We start from the raw sequence: 25,237 nt of genomic DNA on the forward strand, positions 1-25,237 counted from the left end.
GTATCTGCCCCCCCCACGCACCATGTATCTGCCCCCCCCCACGCACCATGTATCTGCCCCCCCCCACGCACCATGTATCTGCCCCCCCACGCACCATGTATCTGCCCCCCCACGCACCATGTATCTGCCCCCCCACGCACCATGTATCTGCCCCCCCCACGCACCATGTATCTGCCCCCCCTCACGCACCATGTATCTGCCCCCCCTCACGCACCATGTATCTGCCCCCCCTCACGCACCATGTATCTGCCCCCCCTCACGCACCATGTATCTGCCCCCCCTCACGCACCATGTATCTGCCCCCCCCAACACCCTGACATCTTCCCCGTGACAGGTCACCAGTCCCGTGTCATCCAATGAGAGCTGCAGACGCTGCTTCCCATCCAGCTTGTAATTCAGTACAGTCTGTAGGTTCGAGGGCCACAGGGCCCCTACACAGGACATAGTGAGCTGGAACCCGGATACCTGTCTGCGTGTCGCTGCCCCCCTCCTCCGTGTCGCTGCCCCCTCCTCCGTGTCGCTGCCCCCCTCCTCCGTGTCGCTGCCGCCTCCTCCGTGTCGCTGCCGCCTCCTCCGTGTCGCTGCCCCCCTCCTCCGTGTCGCTGCCCCCCTCCTCCGTGTCGCTGCCCCCCTCCTCCGTGTCGCTGCCCCCCTCCTCCGTGTCGCTGCCCCCCTCCTCCGTGTCGCTGCCCCCCTCCTCCGTGTCGCTGCCCCCTCCTCCGTGTCGCTGCCCCCCTCCTCCGTGTCGCTGCCCCCTCCTCCGTGTCGCTGCCCCCTCCTCCGTGGCCCCTGTCAATAGGTTTCGGTTTTTTTCCTCTTCTCGCAGGTAATGAAATAAATTGGCCCCGTGGACGTCGGCCGCCACCTTTTGGTCCAGGTGAGTAACGGTCCGGGAAGGGGCCCTGCTTGCTTCATACGTGTCCCGCGTTGGCGTGTTCCTCACCCCCCTGTCTCTGTCAGGAGCGTCTCGGGAAGCGTTACGATGCTGCGGGGGAGCCTCGAGTTCCTGCGGAAGGGGGTCTTGTTGCCCCCTCTCCGCGTGGCGTTTCTACCACGGTGTTCACAGTCCAGCTCCGCCACGGACCACCACCACGTCGAGCTGGCACGCGAGCGCTCAAAGACCGTCACTTCCTTCTACAACCAGTCCGGCATTGACTCGGCTGCCGAGAAGGTACCCCGGACCCGGGGGGGGGGGGGTTTAGCTGGTGATGGGGGGGTCCTTGACCATTGGAGGGCTTTTTAACCTGTCCCTCTGTTTTAGGCATCTGTCCGTCTTACTCCGACCACCATGCTGTATTCGGGGCGCTCCCAGGACGGCAGCCATATTCTGGTGAGGGTGTGATTGGCGTCCGCGCAGGAGGTCCCGACCCCCGCAACCCCCCCCCCCGCAATCTCCACACCCTCCCCCCCGCAATCTCCACACCCTCCCCCCCTCCGGATTCCCGGTAACGCCGGTTTTTGGGTTGTTTTTCTAGAAGAGCGCTCGCTACCTGCACAAGGAGCTGCCCGTCCGCATCGCTCACCGGATTAAAGGTTTCCGGAGCCTCCCTTTTATCATTGGCTGTAACCCCACCATCCTGCACGTGGTAGGTCGGGGGTCTGGGAGGGGGAGGAGTTACTCAGACCGCGAGCCCCTCTAATACCCGCCTGCGTTTCCCCTGCAGCACGAGCTCTACATCCGCGCGTTCCAGAAGCTCAGCGAGTTTCCTCCGGTGAGTGCGAGTCTGTGCGCCGCTAGCGGTCTGACTCTCGGATCAGAGACGTCTCTGGCTTCCGCGGGGTCACGTTTAACCCCTGCCTCCCCCCTCAGATCACCGATCACGAGACCGAGAGCCAGTACTGCAAACTGCTCCGGCAACTGCTCGACGATCACAAGGACGTGGTCACTCAGCTGGCAGAGGGTATGAGAGAGAGCCGCAAACATATCCAGGTACCGGGGCACCGAGCGTGGGGGCAGGGGTAAGCGGGGTGCGGGGTTAGCTCTCTGTTAGAGGCGAGACCTCGTATTAACGCGCAGCTCTCTTCTCCCGTGGCGGGTTCCGATGGCGCGCAGGATGAAAAGGTTATCCGCTTCTTCCTGGATAAGACCCTGACATCGAGGCTGGGGATCCGCATGCTGGCGACGCACCACCTCTCTCTGCATGAGGACAAGGTAATTGCCCCGCCGCGGAGCCCCGATTCACGGGAAGCGCATGGTTTTGGCACAATGACCCCGTCCTCGCCTTCTCTCCGCAGCCGGACTTCGTGGGGATCATCTGCACCCGTCTGTCGCCCAAGAAGATCATTGAGAAGTGGGTGGATTTTGCCAGGTGGGTTTCCAGAGCTGTACCGGCCCCCGCAGGACCGCGTGTATCGTGTTTTGTGGGGGGGTTTGTGTGTGCGGGGAGTGACGTGAGGGCGTTGTTAGATATGTCTGTCACCCGCCAGCAGAGGGCGGCGCTGATCTCCCCGCCGCGCGGTGTTAACGCTGCCCCTTTGAGTGTAATATTTGCCGGGGGTCCTGATCTCCCCTTCCGCAGGCGCCTGTGTGAACACAAGTACGGGAACGCCCCGCGCGTCCGAATCAACGGCCACGTCGCCGCGCGCTTTCCCTTCATTCCGATGCCGCTGGATTATATCCTCCCCGAGCTGCTGAAGAACGCCATGCGGTGAGTGCACTCAGCTGTACGGCCGCTCCTCGCTGCCTCACCTCCAGAGAGCCGCGAGTAACCCCTGACCTTTCGGTTCCGTTAGGGCGACCATGGAAAGCCACATGGACACCCCGTACAACGTCCCCGACATCTCCATCACCATCGCCAACAACGACATCGACCTCATAATCAGGTGAGCGGACCCCGCAGAGACGCGTCTCGTATGTAAACGGAGAGCCCACCTCTCATCGCCGCGCGCTCTCTCTCCCCGCAGGATCTCGGATCGGGGCGGTGGGATCCCCCACGATCACCTGGAGAGAGTGATGAATTACCACTTCACCACGGCCGAGACCAGCGCCCAGGACCCCCGCATCAACCCCATCTTTGGGAACATGGTGGACATGGTGAACAGCGGCCAGTCGGGTCCGATGCACGGGTGAGTTTGGGGATGTCTGCCGGTGAAGTCCTCATTTTTTTTTTTAACTCTCTGTGTGTTTTGCAGGTTTGGATTCGGACTCCCCACGTCCCGAGCATACGCAGAATACCTGGGGGGGTCCCTCTGCATCCAGTCGCTCCAGGGGATCGGGACGGATGTCTACCTGCGCCTCAAACATATCGACGGAAAAGAAGAGAGCTTCCGCATCTAACGCCGGAGCCCGCGGCCCCCACAACTCACGGAGGACCCCCGCAGCGAAAGGACCGCCGATGCTGCCCTCCCCGCTGGCTCGCGGCCGCGTTCTCCGCTGTTCCTCTTCCTTTGCCGCTCGCGCCGTTCGTTTCTTTGGATTGCGATGTTTTCTGGAGATAACTTTCATTCCGAGGACCCACAGAGCTTCATAGGAAGACCGAACACGGAAGCCGCGGCCGACACGGGGGGCCGACACGCGTCTTAATGGTTTTCTGGACGCGGTGGAAGAACTTCGGCCGCCTTTGTCTGATCCGAACTCTCCATAAGCACTGCCACGGCCCAGCTGGACAGGCAGAACGAGGCCGATCCGAGGGTCTTACAAGTGTCCGCTGCTGGAGCGATGGACGGGTTGTCTACAAGTGGAAAAAAGTAATAATGGAGCGGGGGGCCGAAGTGTCGTGATCCGGGGGGCCGGCGCTGCTGCTGTTTGGCTGTTCCAGCTTCGCAGCTTCCACCCCCTTTTCCCCTAATTTGGACGGTTCCCTTGTGTAGAGGGGGGGGCAGCGGACTGACGGCTGCCTGTTGTGGGAGTTTGATAGCACTTATCTTTTGTTTGCATGGGGTGGCAGCGGTTTGTATGATGCTGCCAGCCCTGCGTGTATCGAGAGCACTTAGCACTCTCCTCCGGGGAGACAAATCTTTATACATGGCGCAGGGCACGGAGAGAATGGGTTCTGCTGACCACCGGGAATGCCACTTCCGGCTCATGTTCCGGCTGATGTTCCGGCTCATGTTCCGGCTCATGTTCCGGCTCATGTTCCGGCTGATGTTCCGGTTCATGTTCCGGCTGATGTTCCGGCTCATGTTCCGGCTGATGTTCCGGTTCATGTTCCCGTTGCTTTCCGCAGCCGCCGGCATTTTTGGCTCCGTCGCAGTCTGTGTTTTTCCTCAGGCTGCACACGCTTCAAACACGTGAGCGCAGGTTCCGGGACGGCGTGGTCTGAGAGCGCCAGTTTCCTGCAACGCCCGGAGGAGGCGGAATTCACTTCCCGATACTCAGTCTGAGTGGCCCCCGTGGCTGTGGCGGGGTTTCCTGGGTGTGATATGGATTGTCCGGGCTGCGTTCCAAATGACCCGGCGAGGCGGTTAGCGGGTCGGTCCTCCTGCGGGGGGGTCGGGTACTGCTGTTTATCACCACCGTTTAGTTATTTCCCCCTCGAGCTCTGATCTCTAGACCCCAGAATTGGAGTTTGTGAGAATCCCGGTTTGTTCCCGGACCTCGTGGACTGACGCCGATTCCGCGATTTGGGACCCAGGGGGGGGGGGGTCACTGACACCGGCTGACCTCCCGTGATCCGTTAATAACCGGCACGGCGACCCGTCTGACGACGTCGGAAACCGATGATTTTATATTCCTTTAACGCGACAATCGTGCAGTTCATTTTTCTCATGAAGCCCCGGCAGCCAAGGGTTAATGGCGGTGTTTGCCCCGTTCCTGCGTCGTCGGCCCCCGCAGTACTCGTGTGCGATGAGATTCTTTTTTGTTTTAGTTTTTTGGAATGTTTAAAAATTATAATTTTCTGTTTATCTTTAAACCAAAAACTCAATAAACTTCCTGCCTGAGACGGGCAGAAAACAGACGGCCGCGGCGTCCCTGCTTCTTCCACGCTCAGCCGAGTAACGGAAATATCTGTCCGGCGCTGTATACAGTAATATACCCCCCACCCCCGCATACAGTAATATAACCCCCACCCCCGCCGCTGTATACAGTAATATACCCCCCGCCGCTGTATACAGTAATATACCCCCCACCCCTGCCGCTGTATACAGTAATATACCCCCCACCCCCGCCGCTGTATACAGTAATATACCCCCCGCCGCTGTATACAGTAATATACCCCCCAGTGCTGTATACAGTAATATAACCCCCAGCGCTGTATACAGTAATATAACCCCCCCAGCGCTGTATACAGTAATATAACCCCCCAGCGCTGTATACAGTAATATAACCCCCAGCGCTGTATACAGTAATATAACCCCCAGCGCTGTATACAGTAATATAACCCCCAGCGCTGTATACAGTAATATAACCCCCCAGCACTGTATACAGTAATATAACCCCCCCAGCACTGTATACAGTAATATAACCCCCAGTGCTGTATACAGTAATATAACCCCCCCAGCGCTGTATACAGTAATATAACCCCCAGCGCTGTATACAGTAATATAACCCCCCAGCGCTGTATACAGTAATATAACCCCCCAGCGCTGTATACAGTAATATAACCCCCCAGCGCTGTATACAGTAATATAACCCCCAGCGCTGTATACAGTAATATAACCCCCCAGGAGTCGTGGTGTTTAGTAGATCGGGGATCAGATAACAGAGCGAGAATCATACAAACGGCTGATACGCAGCTGCCTGAAAACATTTATATTATGGGGCAAAAACGGCTAAACATATTTTAATCTGATTCTGGTAATAAATACACGGGGGGAGTTAGCCCGTTAAGTGTAAATGCTGTGAGGGGAACGGCGTTTAGTTATAGGGCGCTGGAATATTCTGGCCCCTCTTGCAATTTTCCATTCTGTTTCCTGACTTTGTGACATCATCGCACGCCCTTGTATGCAAATGAGCGGCAGTTTATTTGCATGTGACTCATTAGCAGCAGGTTGGGGGAAGCGTGAGGTTTCCTCTCCGATCAGAGATCGGCGTGTAATACACTGGGTGTCTCCAAATAAAGGATAACTGATCTACACCTTGGGGTGCAATTATACATTTCCTCCTTGTATTAGCCTCTACCACTTCTGCTGGGGGTCTGTTCCACTTATCTACCACCCGCTCAGTAAAGTAAAGCTTCCGTCTCTGGAAATTAGTATTTTTGGCCGGGGCTGTTTTTACTAACGGGCCCCTGCCGGGCTGGGATGCCGGGATTCCCGTTTTCTCCGTGAATAAAGCGGGGTAATTCCGGGTGAGCAGCGGCTCGGGAGTAGGTTTAAAGGGGAAGCCCCGCCGGCCCCGGGACACATTGCACGTACCGCACATAGGAGGAAAGGACTGCGTTTATCCTCCGCTTCCTCGTCTTTAGGTTTTGGATGACATCATAGGCATTTAACCCGGCGACCTAAAAATACCGGATCTATATTTAGCCGCCTGTTGTGTTTTGATTGGAATATCCCTGATCAGGAAAGCTGGAGCAAGTGGCAAAGACGTGACGTAACTGCCCCGCTACAGCGTAACTGCCCCACTACAGCCCGGAATTCCCCCGGCTTCGCCACCATTCATCTGCCCTATTAGAGAGTGACACCCCAGGGCTCGTCGCGTTAACCCTATGGGGTATGGTAGGGGACCCCCACACTCACGTATGTACACGTGTGTTTCCATTTATAACACGTGTACTCAGCGCTTTACGGTTTGCAGTATATTTCAGGGGTGGAAGAAATAGGAGACGTTTCGTTAAGTTATTAAAGAGTTAATTGTGTACACATCGTATTTACCCCTCAGCCGAGTATGAGTGAGCAGAAACCTGACACGTGTTAGTGTGAGTGTCCAGGTGTGTGGTTGTGTTAGCGTGAATGTGAGTGTCTGGATATGTTAATATGTGTGTGTGTCGGGGGGGTTAGTGTGAGTGTCCGGGTGTGTGGTTGTGTTAGCGTGAATGTGCGCGTGTGAGTGTCTGGATATGTTAATATGTGTGAGTGTCGGGGGGTAGTGTGAGTGTCCGGGTGTGTGGTTGTGTTAGTGTGTCAGTGTGAGTGTCTGGATATGTTAATATGTGTGAGTGTCGGGGGGTAGTGTGAGTGTCCGGGTGTGTGGTTGTGTTAGTGTGTCAGTGTGAGTGTCTGGATATGTTAATATGTGTGAGTGTGAGTGTCTGTGTTATATTCATGTCACCAGCTGACGGAGGTCTGAAAGTAAGTTGCTGTGACTGATTCAGAACATCTAATGATGTCATTACCGTGAGGGGTTGTGACATCACTAACAAGCGCAGTGGGATGGACGTTCTTTACTTACCGTCAAACGGAAAAAAATTAGGAAAGCGAGGCGTGTCCGGCCCGTCGCCCCGGGTTACGTAATGCCCGATTCCTGCAAATTGTGTAAATTCCAGTTTTGTGGCCACAAACCCTGCTTTCTGCGTGATTAATATCTGTGTGTTAGGGGGGCCGTGTCCCGGTGTCTGTGTATTAGGGGGGCCGTGTCCCGGTGTGTCTGTGTATTAGGAGGGCCGTGTCCTGGTGTCTGTGTGTTAGGGGGGCCGTGTCCCGGTGTCTGTGTATTAGGGGGGCCGTGTCCCGGTGTCTGTGTATTAGGGGGGCCGTGTCCCGGTGTGTGTGTATTAGGGGGGCTGTGTCCCGGTGTGTCTGTGTGTTAGGGGGGCCGTGTCCCGGTGTGTCTGTGTGTTAGGGGGGCCGTGTCCCGGTGTGTCTGTGTATTAGGGGGGCTGTGTCCCGGTGTGTCTGTGTGTTAGGGGGGCCGTGTCCCAGGGTCTGTGTATTAGGGGGGCCGTGTCCCGGTGTGTCTGTGTGTTAGGGGGGCCGTGTCCCGGTGTGTCTGTGTATTAGGGGGCTGTGTCCCGGTGTGTCTGTGTGTTAGGGGGGCCGTGTCCCAGGGTCTGTGTATTATGGGGGCCGTGTCCCGGTGTGTCTGTGTGTTAGGGGGGCCGTGTCCCGGTGTGTCTGTATTAGGGGGGCCATGTCCCGGTGTGTCTGTGTATTAGGGGGGCCGTGTCCTGCAGTGTCTGTGTATTAGGGGGGCCGTGTCCCGGTGTCTGTGTGTTAGGGGGGCCGTGTCCCGGTGTGTCTGTGTATTAGGGGGGCCGTGTCCCGCAGTGTCTGTGTATTAGGGGGGCCGTGTCCCGGTGTCTGTGTGTTAGGGGGGCCGTGTCCCGGTGTGTCTGTGTATTAGGGGGGCCGTGTCCCGGTGTCTGTGTGTTAGGGGGGCCGTGTCCCGGTGTGTCTGTGTATTAGGGGGGCCGTGTCCCGGTGTGTCTGTATTACTCAGTAAGAAGCCTTCCTATTGGTTGAAGCTGTTATGGTATCGGAGGGTAATTGGAATTCCGCCCGTTAATCACTCATTAAGGATATTTGACGTGTCTGTGTAAATATTTATGGCGTGTGACATGCGTGTCGCCGGTTAGCGTGCCAAGCCGTGTACACACATTCCAGGCTCCCAGTATCACTTCCACAACATTCCCGGCGTGATGTCACCGGCCGGGCCGATAATCCGCGTCTGACTTCACCGTGACACCGAAACACAACATTTTACCCCCAGGGGTGAAAAAACATCTTCAGGAGAGACAGGATTTTAACCCTTTAAGAGACTAAAAGATGGCTCTGTCTATATCCAGTATTAAGTAGAGAGGGGGGAGCGGTGGAAGAATCCATCAGGAGGGGAGAAGGGAGACTTGGATAAAATGTATTGTTGGGGCGGCTCTCGGTTTTTGGGGGGAGATAAAATATTTCACACGTTTGATAACAAAGAAGATAATTTATAGTGAAATAAATGCAACAGGAACCCCCCGTCCTCCGAGGGCCCCCCCGTCCTCCGAGGGCCCCTTCCAACAATGGGGCCCGGAGCAGCGGCCCAATCTGCTTATACGCCAGCAACAGAGTGTGAGGAGAGAAGGGAGCGGGGTGAAAAAATATTTCAGGAGGAGAGAAGGGAGCAGAGTGATAAAATGGATGAGGAGGAGAGAAGGGAGCGGGGATGATAAAATGGATGAGGAGGAGAGAAGGGAGCGGGGATGATAAAATGGATGAGGAGGAGAGAAGGGAGCGGGGATGCTAAAATGGATGAGGAGGAGAGAAGGGAGCGGGGATGATAAAATGGATGAGGAGGAGAGAAGGGAGCGGGGATGATAAAATGGATGAGGAGGAGAGAAGGGAGCGGGGATGCTAAAATGGATGAGGAGGAGAGAAGGGAGCAGGGATGATAAAATGGATGAGGAGGAGAGAAGGGAGCGGGGATGATAAAATGGATCAGCGGCAGGTAAATGATTTATTGTAAGTAACAAATGGTTAATGAATGAAACGAACAATCTAATAAAATGATTAGCGAGTCAGGAGGCAGCACTCACAGCCGTCCCCGACGCTCACTCACAGCCGAAATAATAATTAGCAGCGACGCCGTGCCTCGGGCGTTAGTGTCCGGCGGGACTCCACGTGCAGCTCGAGGAGCCGAAAGAACGAGTCACAATCGCACTGGATCCAAGCTGTGGAGTGCGAGTGACGCTCCGTGGGAGTGACACTCGGTGCGAGTGACGCTCCGTGGGAGTGGGGCGGACACAGAGTTAATGGTAGGTTTCTATAAATGCACAGAGAGACAGAGGTCAGGGAATAACCCAGATCAGGACTCAACAGTCTCTGCCAGGAGTGAGATCCAGTAAGATCCCGAGATCAACTCGACTTCAGCCAAGGAGGATCCGGGGACATTATGGAGAGAAGCCTCGTGATTCTCAGCGTGGCGTTCGTGGGTAAGTCTCCTGGTCCTGCCGCCGAGCGCACAGCCACCGGCCCCTCTCACCAAGTGGGATGCCGGTACTGCCATTTTGGCGGAGCGGTGGCCCCTAATATCACACGGTCCCAGCCCCCCACTACCACCGTCATGCCCCTGCCACACCAGAACCTCATACCAAGACACTCACCACGCTTTGCCACACTGACGCACACACACTACTCTCAGCCACACCGCCACTAACTCAAACATACTGATGATCACTCAATAACACCCATCACTCTCAGCCTGACACACAGTGACATAGACAGCAAACATCTCTGCCAAACAAACCACACTCATGGGGGAGTGACGGGGGAGTGACGGGGGAGTGATGGGAGGAGTGTGACAGGGCCAGGTTAACATGAGTTGCCCCGGACTTCCTGTCCCTGGGTAGAGACAGACATTTTCATGGAACTCTGGGTCGGGGTGTCGGGGGGCAGTTTGCACAAAGTGCTTTGTTGGGTGAGGGTGTTTTGGGGGTCTGTGTTGGGGATTGGTGTGCGGTTTAGCCGGGTCATGGAGCGTCTGTGTCCCGGTTCTGATCACATGACCCAGTAATATTTTATAACCGGCCCAGAGACTGAATGTGGCTGCAGCTCCGGCCTTCAAAGAGACAATCAGGTAACCCGGCTGGGGCTCTTAATCAGCCAGCACAGCCCTGTCTGCCCCAACGGCCCCCGCACTACAGGGGGGATAACACAGGCGGGGGAAACCCATCGTATCACTTACCCCCGTACCGGATCCATTCCTTGTGTCCTCCCTGAGCTGATGGGGGTTTGGGGTTCTGGGTGTGTTGAGAACGTCTGGTAAAGGAATGTTGATTGAATTGAGGTTATATATAAAGTTCTGTGTGTTTGCAAATAAAGTTCTTGTTTTACTGTGAATGGCGGTCTGACTGATCCGTGGATAGCAGGAGCTCCGTATGAGACTGACTTTTGATTCCTGTAACAAGGAGTGATGGGGGAGTGACGCATTGTACAGCGCTGCAGAGTATGACAGCGATATATAAATAATAATACCGTATTTGCTCGTTTATAAGACAAGGTTTTTTTCCAGAGCAAATGCTCTGAAAAATCCCCCTCGTCTTATAATCGAGGTCGTCTTCTAATCAGACCTCATTCTGCTGGGGCCAGGCTGCTTACCGGGCTTTGGTCGCGAGCAGCAGGAGAACAGGAAGCTAGCAGAGCGTCACATAACTCTGCCTCCCCCTCCTTCCTCTGGGGGCGGGGCCAGAGAAGTTGCTCGCACAGCCGGCCCCTGCAGAAGTCTGCGAGTGAGAGATCTGCAGTTCAGGTAAGGGGGTGGGGGAGGGTTTTTGTGATTAATGGAATGAATGAGTATTTAAATGTTTGTGAATGAGTGTGTGTGTGTGTGTGATAGCATGGATATGTAAGCGGGGTGGTGGTGGTAGCATGGCATAGGGAGGCTGTACTCACACTCCTATCATCCCCAGGTTCCAGCATGTACTGGCTGCCTTGGCTTGATAGGAGTGTGATTGCTGTTAGCAGTTTTATATATATATATATATATATATATATATATATATATACCTCCAGAAATGCATTTTAACCCCCTATATGCCACTCAGCCCCATGATATGCATTTTAGAGGGTTAAAAGGCACATCAAGGGGCAGAGTGGCAAATAGGGGGGTATAAGGCATTTCTGGGGGCAGAGTGGCAAGCCTGGGGGCAGATGTGCATAACTGGGGGGGGCAGGTTGGCAAATAAAAGGAAATAAAAAAAATATATTTTTCTCAATCATAGCTTTTATTAAATATGAAAAAATAGTTTACATGAATTAATATTTACTGGTAAAACGTTTTTCCTATAGGGTCGTCTTATATTCAGGCTTTTTGTTTTTTTCCTAAATTAATATTTTGATTTTGGGGGGTCATCTTATAATCAGGGTCGTCTTATAATCGAGCAAATATGGTAATAACACACATTGTACAGCGCTGCGGAGTATGACGGCGATATATAAATAATAATAACACATTGTACAGCGCTGCGGAGTATGACGGCGATATATAAATAATAATAACACATTGTACAGCGCTGCGGAGTATGACGGCGATATATAAATAATAACAACACACATTGTACAGCGCTGCGGAGTATGACGGCGATATATAAATAATAACACACATTGTACAGCGCTGCGGAGTATGACGGCGATATATAAATAATAATAACACACATTGTACAGCGCTGCGGAGTATGACGGCGATATATAAATAATAATAACACATTGTACAGCGCTGCGGAGTATGACGGCGATATATAAATAATAATAACACATTGTACAGCGCTGCGGAGTATGACGGCGATATATAAGTCAATAAAATGAATAAATGGATTAGAGTTGGAAAGAGGGACTGTCCCTCCTAAACAGGGACACTTGGGAGGTATGCAGGTGCCGCCTCGGTGAGGAATGGCCCGGGATTTGTGGCCCCTGAGTCACTGGTTCTCTTGCGTCTGACTCATTAACCCCGTCGTTGCTGGCTGATTCTGTGTGGAAGTGGTTGCCGTGGTAGCGAGGCCTGTCGGCTGTAAATGTATATTGTTTGCTGCCGGTACTGATCGCTCCTCTCTTTCTCCCGCAGTGCTCGGGCCCCCGGGATCTGCTGCCGGTAAGAGGATGGCCGTCGGCGGGGGGGGGGGGGGGACTCGGGACGCTCGTGGTTTCCGTGGTTACCGCTCACTGTCCTGTTTTCTCTGCCTGCAGATTGTGGGAAGCAGGGGCTCCAGAGACGTATTTTTGGGGGGACCAACGCGGTGCCGGGTGAGTGGCCGTGGCACGCCACGCTGAGCTTCCAGGGCCAGCCACAATGCGGAGGGAGCCTGATCTCCGACAGCTGGATAATCACGGCCGCTCACTGCTTCTACGGGTCAGTACGAGGAGCCGACAGTTACTCTGCATGGTGTTAGTGTGAGTGTGCGCTTGTTAGTGTATGGTGTCAGAGTGAGTATGTGTTAGTGTATGGTGTTAGTGTCAGTGTGTATGTTAATGCATGGTGTTAGTGTGAATGTGTGTGTTAGTATTTGGTGTTAGTGTTAGCATGAGTGTGTATGTTAGTGATGGTGTTAACACGAGTGTGTGTTAGTACTTGGTGTTGGCGTGAGTGTGTGTTAGTATTTGGTGTTAGTGTTAGCATGAGTGTGTATGTTAGTGATGGTGTTAACATGAGTGTGTGTTAGTGTACGGTGTTAGCGTGAGTGTGTGTTAGTGCATGGTGTTAGCGTGAGTGTGTGTTAGTCTACGGTGTTAGCATGAGTGTGTGTTAGTGCATGGTGTTAGCGTGAGTGTGTGTTAGTGCATGGTGTTAGCGTGAGTGTGTGTTAGTCTACGGTGTTAGCATGAGTGTGTGTTAGTGCATGGTGTTAGCGTGAGTGTGTGTTAGTGCATGGTGTTGGCGTGAGTGTGTGTTAGTATTTGGTGTTAGTGTTAGCATGAGTGTGTATGTTAGTGATGGTGTTAACACGAGTGTGTGTTAGTACTTGGTGTTGGCGTGAGTGTGTGTTAGTATTTGGTGTTAGTGTTAGCATGAGTGTGTATGTTAGTGATGGTGTTAACATGAGTGTGTGTTAGTGTACGGTGTTAGCGTGAGTGTGTGTTAGTGCATGGTGTTAGCGTGAGTGTGTGTTAGTCTACGGTGTTAGCATGAGTGTGTGTTAGTGCATGGTGTTAGCGTGAGTGTGTGTTAGTCTACGGTGTTAGCATGAGTGTGTGTTAGTGCATGGTGTTAGCGTGAGTGTGTGTTAGTACTTGGTGTCGGAGTGTGTGTATGTTAGTGTACGGTGTTAGCATGAGTGTGTGTTAGTGCATGGTGTTAGCGTGAGTGTGTGTTAGTGTATGGTGTTAGCGTGAGTGTGTGTTAGTCTATGGTGTTAGCATGAGTGTGTGTTAATGCATGGTGTTAGCGTGAGTGTGTGTTAGTGTATGGTGTTAGCGTGAGTGTGTGTTAGTGCATGGTGTTAGCGTGAGTGTCTGCTTCCTGCCCACAGATACAAAGAGTGACGGGGAGCCCAGCACTTAACGTCTGCCCCTATGCCCTCTGGGGGGCTATATGTGGCCGACGGAGGACAAACTTTCTGTAAGACTATTGGAATTATAAAAAGGGTATTATTGTTAACCCCTTCATGTCTTCTTTAGGAACGCCTCTCTACTGGACCCCACGATGTGGACTGTGAATCTGGGCTTCTCCAAACTCGGGGACGCGCCAGAGAGCTCAGCGGTCAACGTGACGGCGTCTCACATACGGATCCACGAGGACTACACTAACTTCCTGCAGGGACAGGACTTGGCGCTGGTGAAGCTGTCTCGGCCGGTGGCGTTCACTCGTTTTATTTCCCCCATCTGTCTCCCTGAGAAGACACACAGATTCCAGCTGCGCAGGACCTGCTACGCCACCGGGCTCCAGGATGTACCCAGAGGGGGTAAGTGGGAGAAATAAAGCGGGGGGGGGGGGTGAGAAGGGCTTACATCCATGTTGGTCTTCATTCTGTCTCATCCAGTTTCATGCCCCCCAAGGAAGCTCCCCACACACCTACCCCCCTCACTCCGTTCTCTGCCCCCACAGTGCCCCTTAACAGCTCTAGGCCACTGCAGAAAGTGCCCCAGACCCTGATCGGATGGAGAACCTGTAACTGTATCTACAATTCCCACGAGAATGTACAGCTGCCCGACCCTGCGCAGCCGGGTATGTTGTGTGCAGCAGAAAGCGATGGAGAAAAGGGTCCTTGCATGGTGAGTGACATCATCCAACACTGAGTGACATAATACGTGTAATATAGCTGAGAGACACATGAAGGAAGCCACCTTACCCTCTTCTTTTTCTTGGCGTCAGGGGGACTCCGGTGGCCCCGTTGTTTGTAATGAGGACGGCTTCTGGTTCCTCGCGGGTGTCATCAGTTTTTCCAAAGGGTGTTACCTCCAGGACAGTCCAGTCGTGATCACCGCTGTGTCGTCCTATCAGGACTGGATCCAGAGCGAAGTGGACACCCCAGCCTCCTTCGCCTCCCAAAACATCACAGTGACCGACGACGTGGACAATGACAACTGCAGTGACCTCCTCAGCACCAGGAACCCAGGTAAAGTCTAAGACCGGACCTCTAGGGCCAGAAGAACACAAGGCAGCTCAACAAAGCCCCTGAATGATAAAACCTCTAGGACCACATGCTCGGCACAGGACCGATGCTTTAACATCTCGAAACGATTCCTTCCTCAGGCTGCGGAGTCCCCCAGTTTAATGTGGACCCAAATGCTCCGGGTGCTTGGCCGTGGCAGGTGGATCTGCAGAAGGACGGGGCCCGGGTCTGCGGAGGGACCCTCATCTCTAACACTTGGGTGATAACGGCAGCTCAGTGCCTCGTCGGGTGAGATGGGGTTAATACCGCAAGTGTGGGGGGCTTTCATGATGAGACTTTTTATCTCCTTTTCTCTCTTCCCTCTTCTCATCATCCGTTTTTCTTCCACGTACCCTTTAGCACTCTTTCATCAGACTCCCCTCTAGACTGGTCTGTAATTGTGGGCCCTGGGACCCCGGTAAAGCGTGAGATCATGGTGCAGAGGATAAGCCTCCATGGGGCCTTTATAACCCCAGAGGACGGCAAGGATGCAGCCCTTCTCCAGCTCCAGCAACCCGCTCCGCTAGGACCATTCACTCAGCCGATCTGCCTCCCCCGGGCCTCCCACCGCATGGCCTATGGCTCTTCCTGCTGGCACACGGGCTGGGAAGGACCTCACCGGGGTGAGTAACACCAGGGGCCCCGTGGAGTGCATATAGCAGCGGCCCTGTATTAAAAGCCCTTCCTGTTGCGATGACCCTGAAGTTCTGATGAGGATTTTCTCCTCCCCTATTTTCTTTCAGATGGGAATGTGACGCCCCCGAGGGCCGTGGAGCTGGAGCTGATTGGTCCCAACCAATGTAACTGCATTTACAGCCATCCCAGTGCAGCCAATCACAGTGTGTCTATCCTTCCCGGCATGATCTGCACCTCCTACCAGGAGCCAGAAGGAAACGGAAGCCGGTGCCTGGTCAGTGAGGGCTCAGGAATATGAAGGGGCAATAAATTCATCTTCATAAAATGGACCTTTGAGGAAAGAGCGGGGTAACTCCCCCTGGTGGAGGATGTATGAGATAAGACAGTGGTACTCCAGTCCCCGAGGGCCACAAACAGGCCAGTGTTTGGATATCCCTGTTTGAGCACTGAGTTCTCAACAAAAAAACTATGTAATTACTTGTTTTCAGGTAGGACCAAATTCCTGGTCTGTTTACGGCCCTCGAGGAGTCGAGTTATGCGGCTTTGGTATGATATACCCAACATATCCCATAATTTTTTTTAGGGTATCTATATCTACAGTACACCACTTCGCCCACAACTTCTGTGCCAACATATATATAATTATATTAGACTTTGCAGTGGAACAGCCTCCCAGCAGAGGTGGTAGAGGGTAATACAGTGAGGGGATTAAACATGCATGGGCAAGACATACGGCTCCTGAATCTAAGACGAGACCAACGGCTGATTAAGGTTTGAGTCTTTATAGACTAGATGGGCCGACGGGGGGCCGATCTGCGGGGAGGTTCTATTTAAATACCCCCCTCTGGTAATGAGCGCAGCGTTGTTTCTGCACCCAGGGTGCAGGAGCGACATCTAGTGGTGATAATAGATTATTGCAGGTAACGAATGCTCCGCAGAGTGAGGGCGCCATCTCGTGGTGAGTATACAGCATCACTGGCAGTGACATCGAGTGGTCAGAATAGATCATTGCAGAATGAGAGTCCTGAGACAGACAGAGTGAGAGCGCCGCCTGGTGGGGAAGGTGTGAATTACAGGATGATAGAATTATGTAGACGTAGATTATAGGTCTGTGTTTATTTATTGTTTTAAATAGCGCCATCATATTCCGTAGTGTTGTACAATGGGTAGACAGGACGTAACAGGTACTATATGACATAAAAATTTGACTTGCAGAAAAAAGAAACGAGGAGGGTGCATTTGAGAGGGAGTTAGAGTGTATGTTTGTGTGGTTGATTAGTGGCCTGATTTTCACTCTTTTCTCACAGAGCGATGTCGGGGGTCCCCTTGTGTGTCAGGAGAACAGTACGTGGTTTCTTGTGGGGCTGAGGAGTTTTGGGGGGCAGTGCTCGGAGAAGGGCAATTCCACCCTCCCCGGAGTGTTCACTCAGATTAACACCTACGAGGACTGGATTGCGAGGGTGGCCAATGACGCCTTCTTCAACCTCCAGAAAGTGACACCTCCTAGTGAGCTGGACATGGAAAGCTGCTCCCACAACAGCTCCCGAGGTACGGTTGGTCTGTGAGAATCCGGAGGTGGGGGGGGATAAAACGTGGCTTTTCTTCTAGATTTCGTGTGACCTTGTGTGAGATAGATGGCCCAACAAGCCACTGAGCTCGGGCACTCTGAGCACTCTGAGCATTATAATTGTATTCCTCGTTTTCAATGAAATCCAGACGTGTTTCGACTTATTGTTATTTCTGTGGTAGGTTGTGGTCACCCCGTGGCATCTCCTGTTTCTGCACCGAATAATAATGCCACAGAGAGGGCATGGCCGTGGCAGGTCAGCGTGCAGCAGTTTGGCTCCCATGCCTGTTCTGGGGCTCTCATAGCCGAGACCTGGGTTCTCACCTCTGCCCACTGCATGTCCAGGTAGGAGCCAATGAGGAAATGCTGTCACGTGTCGGAGCCCCCTCTTCGGGGACACAGTCCGTGGACCATCGGTTAACGCTATATGACTCTCCTCACTTGCAGCGTGTCATCGACTGATTACATCATCATCTTGGGGAGGCAGAGTCAGAGTGGAGCAAACCCTCACGAAGTGACACGCAGGGTCAGAAGGGTCGTCACTCACCCCGAGTACAAGAAAACCTCACGCCAGAACGACCTGGCCCTGGTAGAGGTTTACTACGGCGTCACCTTCAGCGACTCCATTCTACCCATCTGCCTCCCACCGGAAGACACGCCGCCCCCAAGCACCGGGTGCTGGGTCACCGGCTGGGGTAATCTCGAGCCCTCAGGTAAATCCCGCCACGGATGTATTTCCGCGTTATTATTATTCCTGGAAAGGGTGGAAGAATCCCGAGGCTGAGCCGGTTGAAGGACCGCCGGTTGGTGCGACCCATCGAGGGCGTCCATCGCCGGAGTCCACGTTACTGGAGATAATAATCCGACAGCCATTTCCCACCCGCAGCTTTCTTTGGATGGTTTGTTGGCCTCTCGTCCCGCGGTAACCGACCTCCTGCTTCTTGTTCTTCTCCAGAAATCTCATCCTCGTCGCTCAGGGAACTCGCGGTGTCTCTTCTGGACACGGAGAAATGTGGGGGGCACCCGAACGAGACTCAACCAAACCCCGATAAACCACTGTGTGCTGCGCAGGAGAGAGGGGGCAACTTTACCTGCCTCGTACGTAACAGAAACTGCCCCTGATCTCCAGCTGCTCTTTCCCTTCATAGTACTTATCTGTCTCATCTCCATTGCCCCCCCTCTGTTTTTCATCTCTCCATTACTGTCACCAACTTGCTTTCCACCCTGACCACCACCCTCCCCATCACCCGCCCCATCGCCCACCCCATCGCCCACCCCATCGCCCTCCCCATCGCCCACCCCATCGCCCTCCCCATCGCCCACCCCATCGCCCTCCCCATCGCCCTCCCCATCGCCCTCCCCATCGCCCACCCCATCGCCCTCCCCATCGCCCACCCCATCATCCTCCCCATCGCCCACCCCATCACCCTCCCCATCACCCAACACACTCCCCATCGCCCACCCCATCACCCTCCCCATCGCCCACCCCATCACCCTCCCCATCACCCTCCCCATGTCTCTTCCTGATCATTTGCCCCATCTTCCCAGTTCCAATCTTTGAATCTCTTTCTCCCACCTTCTCACCTCTTCCCTTTTCCCGACTCCCCGCAGAAGGACTCCAGCGCCCCTCTCGTGTGTCAGACGCACCCTGGAGGGCCGTGGTTCCTGTTTGGAATTGGCAGCTCAGTCCCCACCTCTACTGGTCGTCTGTGCCCTGGAAATTATACTTCCGTAACCTCCAATCTTTCCTGGATGAGAGAGGTGATTCCGAAGGGGGACTTTGGTCGGTGGTCGGTGACTACAGGCGACGTGGGACGCATTGACGCGTTGACTACTCCCAGGACCACGATTGAAAACACGGCAGAGATTCTACACACAACCGAAAGCCCCCAAGATATCGGCACCCGGGGGCCACCCAGCACAGCTTTATACGATTCCAACCCAACAATGGAGGGGTACTGTCCGGAGAGCAACACAATGAACACAGCGTCCCCCCCGTCCCACCTAACAGCATCTTCTCACCTTCTTGTGCTAAACCAAAATGCAAATACCACTGGGGCAAAACTATCCGTGGTCTCTTTGGCCCCTGTTTTGTGGCCCCGCTTCCTCACTCAGTTTCTTGTCACTTGCCTCTGTCTGTGGCATTCTCTGTAACGAGGGACCCCCGCCGGAGGCCAGTCTGAGACCCCAAAGCCCGCGCTGCCGGCCGGCTGGGGTTTATACTTATCGCAGACCACGGATCGCAGACCACAAACAGCGTGGCTTCAGGACTGTGTGTGCCGGATGGGGTCAGCCCGTGGCTGGGACGGCGGGGAGGCTGCCTGACTCTGGGGTCTTCCTGTGAATTATCTACGAGTGGCCCCCCAATCAAGGAGCCGCGTCTTATGTTACTGAATTTGTGGATGTAAGAGAGTCGACTGATGTAAAATACTAATATATTAATAAATTATGCTGTTTATTAATCCAGAATTCATTCCAATAACTGCGCATGCGCAGCATCCTACACCGATCCCTGACGCTCTGAGCTCCCCCCCGTACCGATCCACGACACTCCGCACGGCCCTCGTACCGATCCCCAACACTCCGCACAGCATCCTACACCGATCCCCTACGCTCCGCGCGGCCCCCTGTACTGATCCCCGATGTGCATGCGCAGCATCCTGTACCGATCCCTGACGCTCCGTGCGGCCCCTCGTACCGATCCCCGACGCGCTGCGTGGCCCCCTGTACCGATCCCCAATGTGCATGCGCAGCATCCTGTACCGATCCCCGACGCTCTGCACAGCATCCTACACCGATCCCTGACGCGCCGCGCGGCATCCTGTAACGATTCACGACGTGCATGCGCGGCCCCCCGTACCGCCCCCCCGACGCTCCCCGCTCTCCTCCTTCCATAAAGATTCCTAATTATTGCCAAACAGGACGCCGTTTATCTTGGATTTTTTTATCAGTGCATTCATTATATAAATAAATACAGAAAAAATACTCAGAATCAGGAAATTTCCTTTGTACAGAAAAGTGCGATGCTCTGCAGGACGGTGGAAAAAACACAGAAACAAAAAACATCGAACAAAACAAACATTTTGGGATAAACCGAAAACCAGAACTTTAACTGAAGACAAACACTGAAGGGCAGCGTTAAGCCGACGCGGAGCGCCTCGTTCTCTGCTGCGACGGAGACCGCGTGGGAACCTCGTGACGAGGAGACGTGCGAAGCCTCAACGGGACGCGGCTGAGCCAACTCTCACCACACATCGGCCGCTCAACAACAGCCAAACCGCATTGGACATTGCCGGTCTTCTGGTGGTGGCTAAGATGGTCTTAGATCGTTCCAGTTGATTGGGTGGTCTTTGAGTCTTTCAGTTGAGTTGGTGGTTGAGGTGGTCTTTGAGTCTTTCAGTTGAGTTGGTGGTTGAGGTGGTCTTTGAGTCTTCCCATTGAGTTGGTGTCAGGGATGATCTTTGAGTCTTTCATTTGAGTTGGTAGTTGAGATGGTTTTTCGTGTTCCAGTTGAGTTGGTGGTTGAGGTGGTCTTTGAGTCTTTCAGTTGAGTTGGTGGTTGAGGTGGTCCAGTAGAGTTGGTAGTTGAGATGGTTTTTCGTCTTCCAGTAGAGTTGGTGGGTGGTCATTAATCCTGTCAGTTCTGTTGAGTTGAAGGGAGTTCTGTCCCACTCACTTCAACTCATCTTTCTGTGAAGAGATGAGCAACCCAAACCAACCATAAGCTTTCCGGACAGACGCCATAAGATGCGTCCCCCTCAGTACTGGGTTCCCCTCTTTGGGTTTATTTTTCCCACCTACTGCAGGGGGCAGCACTTTACATGGACCACCCAGCAACATAGGAGATGTAATGTCTTGGAAGAGATTGGCCCCGTGAGATCGCAGGCCCCACCACAGAAATGGATTTCAATCTCGGTGCTCTGCAGACACAACTGGGTCGGGAAATCTCTCGATGATGTCACTGGTGAGACAGGAAGTCCAGGGCGCTAGACCTGGGCATGATGTCAAAAATCCATAACTAATGATATATGGCAGAGCTCAGGTTGGGTGTCTCTTGTCACCAGGCGGGGATGATGACATCACACGTGGCATCCGCCAACAAACCCTCATTTTCATAAAATATTTGCGTTCTGAACACAGAAGGAGTCGGGCACCAAAACGTCTTATTGTAGAAATCCCATAAACCCCCCATATTGATGAGATGTGGGGACCCCCTAACAGCGCCACCTGCCAAAACCCTGCCAACCTTGCGTGTGAGGACCTTGCGCTCCTCGCCAATCGCCCCCCAGATAACCAGGGAATTGGACGTCTGCCCCGGAGTTGATGTTAAAGCAGACGGCACACGAGGCGGCATCAGGATAATCGCTCATTAAGTGTTACATAAACTGAAAGAATAATATTGCGGTTTCTTGGACTCATCCCGCCAGCTCCGGGTCTCGCCGAAAGAAAAACAGGTTTATAGCTATTTTTAGGTCGATTCGTCTCACACAGAAGGCTCCGGTCCGTCTATCAGACACAGAGTCCCTTCTTGCCTTGCCTTGTCACCCCTACCTCTGTCCCTTCTCTCCTTTCCTGCTCCCCCGTCGGCAGTCCCTTCTCTCCTTTCCCGATGACCCCAGTCCCCACTACAATCCTTTTCCACGTTACCTGATCACCCTTGGCCGCAGTCCCTTCTCTCCTTTCCTGACCACCTTCAGACACAGTCCTTTCCCTCCTTTCCTGCTCCCCCCGTCTGCAGTCCCTTCTCTCCTTACCTTATCACCCTAGCCCCTGCTTCAGTCGAGTCTCTCCTGATCACTCCCAGGGACCACTGCAGTCCTCCCTGTCCGTGGCTGATGTGGAATCTCTCTCTCCCCATTTGTCCTACATCAGGACGTGAAGGACCTCTCTCTCTCCCTCTCTCTCTCCCTCTCTCTCCCTCCAGACTCTCCTTTTTACGTTGTTCTCTTTACTCTTCTCCATCAGGACCGGCAGCGGCCTCTCCTGTCTTGGCCAATGGCCTCTCTCCCCCCGCGTGTCCCTTTTAAAATCATCATGTCGTTGGCTACTCTGGCCAGCCAGTCCTTGTACTCCCTGCACAGCACGTAGCCGCGCACCTTCTTCTGGAAGCTCTTGGCCCCGGCCGATGCCCAACTCAAGAACTCCGGCTGGGCCGGCGAAGGTCGGAAGCCCAATACGTCCAAAGCGCTGACCAGGTTACTGAGCACGGCCTCGGAGGAGATCTGAGCCGCGTCCAGCATCTGGAGGAGCTCCTTGGCCTGGGGGTTCAGGGAGAGCTGGTCGTCCAGGACGAGCTGGAAGAATTCGGAGATGGCAGAAAAGGCGTCTCTGTCCAACATAAGCCGCTCCCCGGGACAAAGGCACCGCCATTTCTTGAAGCCTAGACTGGCGGGGGGCAGCCCCGGCTCCTGCCACGAGGGGAAGCTGAATTCAGAACTGTTAAATGGGGCACCCTGGTACTTCAACTGGAATAGAAAAGGAGGGGGGTTGTGAGAACAGGGGAGGAATAATAATAATAATAATAATGAGGGGGAGAGAGAATCATTTTATCAAAACAGAAAGTGAGGGAGAAACAGGAAGAATAAGGAAAAGACAGAATATCAGCGACGGGAGAGAACAACGCGTCATACGGGAGGATTGAGAATCCAAAGATGTGAGAAGTGCAGGGAGGGGAGACCCAGCGCATTCCCTGCAGCGAGGGGGAACAAGTGTATTCTTCTGTAGGGGAGGAAATAGCTGTGGGATACTCCGTGGGGAATAGAATGATCACGGCATGCTGTGCAGGGAAGGGACTGAGGTGCTCCTTTAAGGAGGGTGATAGGCTCCGGATGCTCTGCAGGGGAGGGGATAACCTCAGGGTGTTCTGCAGGGGAGGGGATAGCTTCAGGATGCTCTGCAGGGGAGGGGATAGCCACAGGACGCTCTGTAGGGGAGGGCTCTCACTCACGTATATACTCAGCAGCAGTGTGGCGTTGTTGTGCAGGTAGACAGCCTGGTTCTGGATCTGTGTGAGAATATTCTGAGTTGTAGTGGTGACTGCATCCTGCCCCCGACACAGTGCGGCACCCAGCACCACGAGAACTGCAAACGGGACAGGCCGGTAATGGGATTAAAATGCACCCTGACACCTGTCTGCACCTTTCCTTCACTCCCATATCAGGGGTGACAGCAAATTAGGTTGAAACGGTAATAAGACCACCTCAAACCCACGTACTTCTGAATAAAACACAGCTGAACAGAGCTGTCACCCAGCAGAGGTGGTAGAGGTGTTACATTTTTTAAGATGTAAATCAAGAACATTTTTTATTCTCACCATGGGAGACGCTGGAGCTCTAAGTGAAACCCTGCCAAAAAAAAAAAACCATACGCAAAAAACAAGGCTGAGTGGCTGCCTGAGACTAATGGGAGTTATAATCCACACCAACCGCTCTTTCAGGAATTCCCTGCCCCAACGCATTTCATAAAACTGATAGCAAATAACTCTTTCCCCGCCAGACCGCTCTGTGAGATGGATGCCCCGGGAGACTCACCTGTCCCAGCCAGCATCCTGCATCCAGCACCTGGTACCTGTGATTAACCTGCCCCGGAGGTGACATGTTTTTATACCTGCCCCCCCCCAGTCTGTCCGCTATGTGGAAATCTCCAGCGTCACCCCCCCTCCTCTCCTCTCCTCTCCTTTCGGATATTTCATTCCTTCTTCCTTCCTACTAAGAAACCCACAAGGAAGGAGGGACACGAATGGAGAGGGAGAGGGAGAGGGAGCGGGGGGGGGGTAAGTACAGGTGCAGGAATTCAGCTTGCGGGGAGACACCGGGAGGGAGGAAAGATGAATGGATGGGGGGGGGCTTGCGAATGAATGAAAGTGTGCTTAGGGGTGAATTATGGAATGAAAGGCAACGGGGGAGTGAGGGAAGTGGCAGGTTACTCCCCGTTACCCCCCACAGCTGCCTAAATCATCTCTCTCTGCAATTAAGAGCTTTTAGGAGAGCTGACGGAAACGGTGCCATGGCGATCGCGCACTCCAGGAGTAAGGTTACCAGCTGGCAGGGCACCCCCCTTAGAGCTATTATGTGAGCGTCCGCCTCTCCCCCCCAGGGAGTTGGCATATCCTGAGAGTAAATGACACGTCCGCACGCGCCCGTCCTGGCAGCGGCACGCTGCTCTCCGTATATCGCAGACACAGTCTGTAGAGCGGTACCACCGGCTCTGCCCCAGGCCACCGGCAGACACAAGGTCTAGACAACAGCCCGCAGACACTGCCCTGCCTCCCCACCCGCCGCAAACCCCCCGGGGCCGCTTGGGCAATTGGATTGGGCAGCTGTGGGCTTCCCCGCGTCACAGCGACCTCTTTGTGTCCCTCGGGAGGGGATGCGGTTTGGTGACGGCGAGAGGGGAAATCCTGTGATTTTTCGGCTCTGTCACCCGTCAGGAATTCAGACAGATACTGGCGCTGCCGGCCCGACAGCCAGGAGCAACCTGCTGCCAAAGACAACGTCTGCGCAACGCGCGCCGGCCGCCTGACCACATTAAAGAGCATGCCACTGCCGTGCGAGTCTGCCCCCCGCAGCCCGAGTACCGCCACTACACAGCACACAGCCGCGCAGCTACAACTCCAACTACGCCAAGTCAAACAGGAGCCGGCGGTGTCAAGACAGCGCCGGCGGCCAACGGGTACTCCGCGGCACCAGCTGATGCCCAACACGTTTTTAGTAGGTAGGGGTAGAATCGGAGGCGGGGGGGGCAGACGAGGCGATGTACAGCACCTGTGGGATTCCACCTTCACCCCCTCGGGTTACGGGACGCACCTGCGCAGCGGGGTGACTGTGCCAAATCCCTCCACCTCCCCGCTGGAATTCCCTTCCCACGGACGGTGACAGCACTGCGATCATCGTCCGCTCTCTTTACTATCAATATTTTAATTGTTACACTCGAGGAGCGCGGAGGAGAGGAGGGAGAGAAAAGAAGGGAGAGATGGGGGGGGCATTTAAATACATAAAGGGATTTAATAAAAGGACAGGAGAAAAGTTATAACGAGAGCGGAGGCTGAGACGGAACAGAAGGAAGTTTTACTTTACTGAGTGGGTGGTAGATAAGTGGAGCAGCCTCCCGGCAGAGGTGGTAGAGAGTAATATAGTGAGAGTATTAAACATGC

At 54.0% G+C, this 25,237-nt stretch overlaps 2 protein-coding genes across 2 annotated transcripts; both read left to right on the forward strand.

Annotated features, from left to right (window-relative positions):
- Positions 1-982: 982 nt before the first annotated feature.
- On the forward strand, positions 983-3,277 carry LOC149285635 (branched-chain alpha-ketoacid dehydrogenase kinase-like). The gene is made up of 11 exons (XM_089495037.1): positions 983-1,171; positions 1,262-1,330; positions 1,476-1,586; positions 1,665-1,712; positions 1,811-1,930; positions 2,054-2,152; positions 2,236-2,309; positions 2,520-2,648; positions 2,734-2,823; positions 2,905-3,066; positions 3,133-3,277. The coding sequence occupies exons 1-11, from the start codon at positions 983-985 to the stop codon at positions 3,275-3,277; spliced, it is 1,236 nt and encodes a 411-aa protein (XP_089351163.1).
- Positions 3,278-9,691: 6,414 nt separating this feature from the next.
- LOC149285636 (serine protease 53-like) lies at positions 9,692-18,612 on the forward strand. The gene is made up of 14 exons (XM_089495118.1): positions 9,692-9,731; positions 12,359-12,385; positions 12,481-12,643; positions 13,909-14,192; positions 14,336-14,502; positions 14,603-14,846; positions 14,984-15,131; positions 15,243-15,505; positions 15,626-15,792; positions 16,826-17,066; positions 17,391-17,430; positions 17,533-17,798; positions 18,041-18,143; positions 18,234-18,612. The coding sequence occupies exons 1-14, from the start codon at positions 9,692-9,694 to the stop codon at positions 18,610-18,612; spliced, it is 2,532 nt and encodes an 843-aa protein (XP_089351244.1).
- Positions 18,613-25,237: the final 6,625 nt, after the last annotated feature.

Source organism: Sceloporus occidentalis, unplaced genomic scaffold (genome assembly GCF_023333645.1).
Source record: "Sceloporus occidentalis isolate IW3139 unplaced genomic scaffold, rSceOcc1.0.p SCAF_76, whole genome shotgun sequence".
Classification (NCBI taxonomy): domain Eukaryota; kingdom Metazoa; phylum Chordata; class Lepidosauria; order Squamata; family Phrynosomatidae; genus Sceloporus; species Sceloporus occidentalis.